Below are 9,202 nucleotides of genomic sequence, written 5' to 3'. Positions count from 1 at the left end.
TGAGTATCCTGTACACACACTGAGTACTGAGTATCCTGTACACACACAGCAAAGTATTTCTATGCACAAGTTTACAGAATATGTGATGTAATGAGTGGCCTGCAGTGATGAAGATGAGGGCTAGAGTGTGAGGTTACCTCAGGGCTGACGGGGCTCAGGGTGGGGGGTGGAGGAGGGGGACTTGTTAGTGGGGGGACAGCCATCTGGTTTATAGCATCTTCATTTCTGCAAAGACAGGAAGCAAAAGACAGTGAGGGACAAACAGGAAGCAGTGTGTCTCTTCCTGAATGGCGTGTTTCTGTATCTGTCTCTGAAAGGAGAACCAGGTGAACTTCTCCAGAACCTAAAATCCTGAAGATGGGTCTACAGTCCATCCAACAATAAAACCCTCAGAGTCTTCTCTGAAGATTCAACAAGTCCACACAAGTCCTCCTTGTTCACAAAGCTACAGATGGATCCAGGTCTGGATCTGGACTGTGGAATCCTAGTTTGATCAAGAGTTGGACCAGTTTAGCAGAGAGCCTAACTGAGCTTGGGGTCTGTGTCTTTAACTTTACCCCCCATTGGTTTGATGATCAGAGCCTGAGGGGTTAGGGTTAGAACAGATCCAGACAGGACCAGAACCAGGACCAGGTCTCTATGGGAAACAGACAGCACAGGCAATTTCTTGAGAGGAGAGACAGATATCACAGAGGTCCGTCCAGACCCGGCAAGGTGACACCTTGTTTCCATGGTGATGGGCTCCAAGAAACCTGCCCATTTAATGTCCATTTACTCATCACCGTGGGGACCGTTACGGGACATAAATCATTCAGCAGCATCCAGTGGACACAAATTTAACTAGATTCAGTGAACTGGCTAAACGTGCCGAAGGCGGCTGCGTCCTCCAGCAGGGACAAAGTCCATCAGAGACACCAGGAGGACAAATTGTTTGGAAAACCAGAACTCTGTAAGATTCTAAATACACAGTCCAGATCTACATCTAATCTAGTCCAAAACAAGATCCAGGTTAGTTTTAATTAAGACCAAATCCAAACCAGTTTCAAACCAGATTTATTTAGATGAGACACTCCTTGACAGGAAAAGCTGGACCAAAATCTATTAGATTTATTTATTTAAAATCTCTAACCCACACTGAGTTTTAAGTCATTTAACTTTTGAAAAACAGAAAACCGTTTAAAAAGAACTCTGCAGATTTGGTTAAATGCAAACGCGTTTTTAAAATGACACTTTCCCAGCATGCCTTGCAGTTTTTACCTGAGAAGGATGAGTTTGACCTTGGAGGCGGAGCTTTTGATGATGGCTGAAGCGTTCTGGTGACTCCGCCCATAAAGGATCTGGTTGTTGATCTGATGGGAGAAAAGACAGGTCATTTACTTAAATAAGTGCAGATGAAAGAACCAATGACCCACGAGTGTCGCTGCGATCGCAGACCTAAGAGAGTCACTCTTATCAACAACCATAGAAACCCCCCCTGCAAACAGAACCTCAAGAGCACGGCTGAGGCAGACAATCCAAGGATGTCTGCGAGAATGAAGACACAATAGTGTTACTGCGAACCTATCAACGAACCCAAGGCAGTGTTTCCCCTAGGTCAGTTCCTTGGCAGAGCGCTCATCTCTTCGAGGAGTTCTGACAACAGGGAGTGGGGTGTGTAGGAGGACGCATGAGAGAAGCAACGTCTGTAGCTTTTGGGCTAGCATGTGTAGTATGTCAGGACAGCTGTGCTGTGGACACACTACTAATTAGTTATTCTTAAAGCTAGTTCAAGCACAAAGAATATTAATTGTTTAATTACAACGGATTCTTTTCTTTTTCGAGTTAAATTTCTGCCATGTGACCGAGATAACTCTGAGTGGATGTTTAATCAGTGACATGAGACGCCATTTTATCTTTGACCCATCAGAATAAATGCGGTCATTTATTTAACAGAATCAGAATTTAACATCAAAACATGTGCACATTGATTTGCTGATCTGTTTCTGATTAATAAACTTGGCACGCTTTACTAACAAGACAACAGAACATTACTGATCGAGGCTGATCCACCTCTGAAGGCATCTCGTTTGATTTACTGGCTAATAGAAAAGTTAAACAGAGGAGAAATAGAAGTTTAAACATTTAAAAGGAGGTTTAGATGGAAGCTATGTGTGACACCAGAACATTGCACCCTTCCTCCGACATCCCGCTCAGCTTTCCGGTACACTTCAGGACGTGCAGCGACTTTGTTACCTTAGATGGGGGACACCTCCACTCCGGAACAGAAGTCCATTAGTATGCTCCTTTTCCAGCGTCTCCGGTTAAAGTAGCTGGGGGTCATCAGAATAAATGCGAAGTACTCGGTTCCACCGAATAAGCTTCCTTAGAAGTGGAGCATTTACTGCTCGGGTTGAGTGCACAGCGATGTGAGCTGTGACTCCGCTAAATGGAGGGACCCCTTGGCACATGGTCCCATCCATCCGCTGCTTAAGTGAGTCTCATCTCTGACCGAAAGTTCCAGCAAGACTGGAAAAGACTAAGACTCATGAAGACTAAGACTGAAGACTTAGCCCTAAGACTTAAGACTCCGACTGAGTTCCAGCACTGAACTCCAGGACTGCACTTCAGGACCGAACTCCAGGACCGAACTGAGTTCCAAGACCGAACTGAATAGTTCCACGAAGTGTTCCTTTTAAAGGGGTATACACTTCCTGTTACGTGGCACTTCCTGATTGAACCAACCAGCAGGGGGTGGTTCTAGTGATGTCAAGAGGGTCACTAGAAGTCGAGACAGCAGGAATGTTTACGAACGGTTAGTACAGACAGAGAAATGTTGTGACGAAGTGAGACAAACGCAGGTGCCAGTTGAAGTTATTTACTGTCTGCGAGTTTTAAAAACAAGACACTTCGTTCTAATAACTCGTCTCTGTTTGTCTCTGACTTTCGACCGACATCACTACTCCTCATTCAGACAGAAGACTAAAATGCACACTTACTTTGTAAATAGACATTTAACTTGATTATCAAAGTCTAATGAGGTTTAAAAATCATTAACACTGTTTCACAGTTGATTTAAGTGAGTGGTTCACTTCAACATTTAGAAATGGTTTGAACTAAACACACTTTGATTATCAAGATATTCTAAAATAATAATGATAATGTAAAAAGAAGAGTGTTCTTTCAACTGATTAATTCAGGATACAATTAAATAGTCTCTTGATGAGATAATTTGTATTTCTGGATTCAAATCAATGAAATAGCAGTTCCAGTCCCCTGAAGGTCTTCAGAGACAGATTGTTGTCCGAGGCCTAGTTCACTGCACATGTCTGTATTGCGTGTTGCTAGCTTAGTGCTATGTCAGTGCCAGCAGCTGTTGACGGGGGTGAAGCACATTTCAGTAGGCAGGGCGCTCGGTTCTGTTGACGGGACGGACTGCCCCCTTGTATAACAGTAGGAGAAACATTGCAAGAGTGTTGCGGTGATCAAACACCTAAAGGCGTCACCATGACAGATGACACATCAGTGTTTATGTGATTGACAACTCAAGAAAGTTACTGTGATAGACAATGCAACAGCACTGATGCGATTGACGAGCCAAGGCTGTCACTGCGATCAATGAATCATGAGCGTTGGTGAATTTGACGAACAAAGAGCTCTGTTATGATCTATGCATCATGAGCATTGTTGCAATTGATGACCAAAGGATGAGGGTGTTGCTATTTGTGACCCAAGATAACCCAAGGTAGAAGCTGTGACTGATGACCCAGATAAGGTGCTGTGATCGACAACCTAAGGGTCGCTGAGATAGACAACTGAAGAGCATCACTGAGATTAACGATCAACAAATCATTATCAATGACTCAAGACAACCAAGAGTGCCACAGAGGTCGACAACCTGAGGAATCTGAGAAATTCAAGACTCGATAGCGTTGCTGCAATAAATGAACTTGAGAGTGTTGTCGTGATCAATAGCCTACAAGAGGTACCACGACTGCGATCAATGTTTCAAGAGCGGTGCTGGGAAACTAAAACAGAAGGACCCATCAGAACCACTGGCGTACCGTACTTGCCGCCGTACATGTTGCACTGCCGTATTAGTCACATCAGTCCAAATATTCAAGATTCAAGGTTCTTTATTTGTCATTCACGTCACATGTGGAACATGTGGTGGAACAAAATTGTGTACAAAGTGTCCCAGTTACATCAAACAAAACTATTAAAATGTAAAAGAAAAACAGTGATAAGATCAAAGACATGAACTAAGAAAAACATTAATAAAAATATACTAAGAACTAGTATTACAAAAACAATAAAAACAATACGTCGAACAGCAGCACGAACATGAGTCTGTGTGAGCAGATAGGACGAATGAACAGAGCAACATGAAACAGATCAGCAGCAGCATGAAACAGATCAGCAGCAGCATGAAACAGATCAGCAGCAGCATGAAACAGATCAGCAGCAGCAGCATGAAACAAATCAGCAGCAACATGAAACAGATCAGCAGCAGCATGAAACAGATCAGCAGCAACATGAAACAGATCAGCAGCAACATGAAACAGATCAGCAGCAGCATGAAACAGATCAGCAGCAACATGATGTGATTTTTCACAGTGATTCTCCTGGTTAGAGATTCATGAGTCTAACAGCCTCAGGGTAGAAGCTGTTCCTCAGTCTAGTGGTTCTACACTTAATGCTCCTCAACCTCCTTCCTGAGGGGAGTGGGGCAAAAAGTGTGTGTGCTGGGTGAGTGTGGTCCTTCATGATGCAGGTGGTCCTCTTCTTGCATCTGGAGGTGTAGATGTCTGTGATGGTGGGGAGGCTGACTCCAACATCTTCTGTGCAGCCTTCACCACTCTCTGCAAAGCTTTTCTTTCTGAAGCTGTGCAGCCTCCATGCCACACGTTGATGCTGGAGCACAGGATGCTCTCCACTGCACACCTGTAGAAGGAGGTGAGGACTGAGCTTCCAGACCAGCTCGCCTCAGCCGCCTGAGGAAGTAGAGTCTCTGATGATCTTTCTTCATCAGGCTGGTGGTGTTGTTGCTCCAGCTGAGGTTGTCATTCATGTGTACACCCAAGTACTTGTAGCTGGAGACCACTTCCACCACAGATCCTCTTATGTTCAAGGGGGTGTAGATGTTTTTGTTCCTTCTGAAGTCCACAATCATCTCCTTTGTCTTCTTCACATTGATGTGAAGGTTATTCTCTCTGCACCAGCTCTCCAGGTGTTCCACCTCTTGCCTGTAGCTGGACTCATCATTGTTTGTGATGCATCCCACCACCACTGTATCATCTGCAAACTTTACAATGTGACAGCCTGGATGGGTAGCTGCACAATCATACGTGAGCAGAGTAAACAGGAGGGGGCTCAACACACATCCCTGAGGAGAGCCAGTGCTGAGCGTTACGGTGGAGGAGGAGAAGTTGTGGATCCTCACTGACTGTGGTCTGTTTGTTAAGAAGTCCAGGATCCAGTTGCAAATGGAGGAACTTAGTCCTAGTGTGAGTAGTTTGTCCATCAGGGTTTGGGGGATCATGGTGTTGAAGACAGACGTGAAGTCCACAAAGAGCATAAGGACGTAGGAGTCCTTCTGCTCCAGGTGGGTGAGAGCAGTGTGGACCACAGAGGAGATGGTGTCCTCTGTTGATCAATTCTCGGGGTATGCATACTGATGAGGGTCCTCGTTGATGTTGATGTCTAATAAAGTGGAAAAAAAAAAAACAAATACGTCGCTTCACCGTATAAGTTGCATCTATTATGCGACACCACTGGCAACCCGGAAATGTGGGCCGGTGTTGTGCCAAAAATCGATTGGCTTCCAAATGGCGGTCGTGGGAGCGTGTACGGGAGGACCTTAACAAGAATTTAACAATTAACACTTAAAAACAATTGTTTTTTTTGCTTGAAATTATAGTAAAGGTGTGTCTCAGTCGAACTTTTCCTTTTTGACGGTCAAATCAGCTGCATTTCAAAAGACGATTCGGGGAAACTGGGCGGCGGCGAAATGCAGCTGATTTGATGTTTGCTCCAGGAGTTCTGCTGCGAGACAAAGGTGGCTTGGTATGGCAAGCCAGCACCCTCTAGTGGCTGAAAATGGTAGTGTTCGATATTTTCCACGTCAGAATGAATTAAATTGTCAGATCTCAGACAAAAATTGGGATGGGGGAAAAATAATAATACGTTGCTTCACTATAAGTCGTAGGACGTGCTAATTTATGCAAAAACTGTGACTTATACAGCGAAAAATACGGTATAACTTTTTTCTGATAATGAGGGTCAGGTTTATAGAATCCAGGATATGGAACCAAAGCTCAGCTTTGGTGAACCGGTTTTGTGGACGTTTCCCTGGATCAGTCCTCCTCTGAAAACTCTTGGGTTTATTGAATCTGAGCTGAACTTATAATCTAGTTTTTATAAAGTTTTCAAGGGAAATAAACAACGAAGCTTCCTCACCTCCAGCAGCTCGTCTCCTACACGGATGCGTCCATCGCGAGCGGCTGCCCCCCCAGGATGGAGACCCACAACAAAGATGCTGAGGCGGGACCGATCCCTGTTTCCTGCTAGGCTGAGACCCAAACCCCGTCGCTCCTTCTCCAACTCCACGCACAGCAGCTCCCCCTGCAGGTCTCCAAAACGTTCACACCAACGCTCTGCAGGAGCAACAGGAGGAGGTCAGGACAGGCACATGCCATCAAAATGAATGAAAATTAGAAAAAATAAAACCAACACTTTCATTGTTCCTTCTGAACAACCAAAAGCTGATTTTCTCTAATTCTGTTCATAAAAATATATGTAACCAAACTGGAGGAAGTTTTAGGGTCCTCAGCTCAGATACAATGTCAATGAGTGTGTGACCTCTGACCCCTGACAGAAAACCATCACACTGGGTGGAAAAAAGACAAAGACTACAAAGTGTTTTTTGAATTATAATATTTTAAAGAAGAGTTTGTTAAACTGTTGTAAAGTTCAGAGAACTGAAGTTAGTGTGACATCATCAGAGAGGCCTGATCGTTCTGTGGTAAACTCCACGTTCACGTGTGCAAAGCGTGTCAAAGACGTGAGAACAGCTTCCTGTGACCCGTTCAAACTCTGAATGATGAAGGTTCTGATGCGAGATCTGAGCTGCAGGTCCAAACAGGGCTCGGTTTTAACACTCGGGGTCCACAGATTTTAGTCAGTTTCATCTGTGTCATAAAGTTAATGTGACGTCTAAAGTCTGAAGCAAAGAAAAACGACCCACCTGAAAATTTACTTTGTCCGTGTATTAATTAACTCTTTGAAGCACAAACAGAAGTAGTAACAACTTCAGCCTTCTACAGTTATGGGAACATTTACAACCATCACAGTTTGAATCAGTGATTCAACTTTAAAACCGAGCGGCACGGTGGCTCAGCTGGTAGAGCTGTTGCCGGTTCAAACCCCGGCCGTGGACCTTCCTGGGTGGAGTTTGCATGTTCTCTCTGTGCTGCGTGGGTTTTCTCCAGGTACTCCGGTTTCCTCCCACAGACCAAAAACATGCACGTTAGACTGATGGTAACTAAATTGTCACCAGGTGTCCCTGTGATGGACTGGAGACCTGTCCAGGTGTCCCTGTGATGGACTGGAGACCTGTCCAGGTGTCCCTGTGATGGACTGGAGACCTGTCCAGGTGTCCCTGTGATGGACTGGAGACCAGTCCAGGTGTCCCTGTGATGGACTGGAGACCAGTCCAGGTGTCCCTGTGATGGACTGGAGACCTGTCCAGGATGTTCTCCGCCTCTCGCACAGTGAGCTCTGGACATGGACACCAGCGATATTAGTGATCCAAAAAGGAAGACGTGAGAACTTTAAAACGGGGAAGAAAGAACCCCAAAGCACTGAAGCAGCTTCAGAACCTGAAACTCTCTCCTCTGGTGGTTCAGCAGCTCAGTGGGAAAAAACAAAATCAATGATGGATGATCTTCTTCATCTGATCAACGTTTGGAGTCAGGCTGATTCAAGATGGCTGCCTCAGCAGTTGATCCAACACAAAAACCGTCCGACTACGTTTGAGCTGAAGACGGAAGTAGCTGACAGTGTTCTTGACCTCTGACCCCTGACCTCAGATCATTGTCTCTGAGCTTTGACTCGTTCAACAGATAAAATGTAATAAACCAGAGTGACACACACACACCTGCAGCAGGTGACATATTACTGACAGACACGGTCTGCCTGAGGCTTACTTTTCGCTCTGCGTTTCCATCTGAAGTGCTGCCCCTCCCCACCATGCCAACCAGTGACCCAGCAGGTTCTGGTCTTCTACAGTGGTGCTTGGAAGTTTGTGGACTCTTTATAATTTTCTATATTTCTACACAAACATGACCTAAAACATCTTCAGGTTTTCACACAAGTCCTCAAAGTAGAAAAAGAGAAACCAGTTTAACAAACGGGACTAAAATATTAAACTGGGTCATGAATTTGTGGAGGTCAATGATCCATGACTGCTGATGTGTGAGTGGTACAAGTACCGTAATCACCGGTGTAGAAGACGCTACGTTACGTTTTTAAACTTTTAATATTTTATTTTAATATTTTATTTTGACAGGCTGCTGTGCTTCCTGTAACCGGATAACATTTTCCTTTAACACACCGGGGTGCTGCCCAACACCCACTCCTCTCGGGGGCAGGTTTTTGTGACAGAGAGTGAACGCCACAGGTACTCACGACAGGTACGTACCTCTCGTTCATGGTTCCAGGTTTGCTACTAAATACCCATAATTCCACTCTGTGGTCATGTGACCAGAAGTCTAACCTGAATGACCAGTGAGGTACTCTGAGTCATGAGGACCCATCCCCCCAAGGTAGACGTGCATTAATGAGGCTACCTGTGTACGGTAAGTTCAGGTAAGAGAGCGAGGAGGAGGAGGAGGACGTGAGACGACGTCTGACACTGAAGACGAAGACTTTGATGGTTTAAGGCACAGGAGGAAGATGAAGAGCAACTTCTGGTCAGCTACGACACTTTTATCTTTAACCAGCCGTGTTAAAGGAATCGTTCAGAAACATTTACCGGAGAACTGCACGGAGCACAGTTCCGTGTTACTGGAACATATTTAAATACAAGTTGTAAAATTATTTGTGTAAATGTGTTTACTGGTAAACATCTCATATTAAGCTCATATGTTTACTGGTAAACATCTCATATTAAGCTCATGTGTTTACTGGTAAACATCACATATTAAGCTCATGTGTTTACTGGTAA

The 9,202-nt window shown here is 44.7% G+C and overlaps 1 protein-coding gene across 1 annotated transcript in view; it reads right to left on the bottom strand.

The window, feature by feature from the left end:
- patj (PATJ crumbs cell polarity complex component) overlaps positions 1 to 9,202 on the bottom strand; it is an 81,234-nt gene that overhangs the window by 10,229 nt on the left and 61,803 nt on the right. Inside the window, exons 28-30 of the mRNA XM_037697770.1 lie at positions 6,436 to 6,632; positions 1,258 to 1,349; positions 138 to 225 (exon numbers count right to left, since the gene is read on the bottom strand). Coding sequence (XP_037553698.1) covers positions 138 to 225; positions 1,258 to 1,349; positions 6,436 to 6,632 — 377 coding nt within the window. The remainder of the gene's footprint in view (positions 1 to 137; positions 226 to 1,257; positions 1,350 to 6,435; positions 6,633 to 9,202) is intronic.

Source organism: Nematolebias whitei, chromosome 3 (assembly GCF_014905685.2).
Source record: "Nematolebias whitei isolate Nwh7 chromosome 3, NemWhi1, whole genome shotgun sequence".
Taxonomy (NCBI): domain Eukaryota; kingdom Metazoa; phylum Chordata; class Actinopteri; order Cyprinodontiformes; family Rivulidae; genus Nematolebias; species Nematolebias whitei.
The sequence above is the reverse complement of the archived record's forward strand: the minus strand, read 5'-3'. Positions and strand labels throughout refer to the sequence as shown.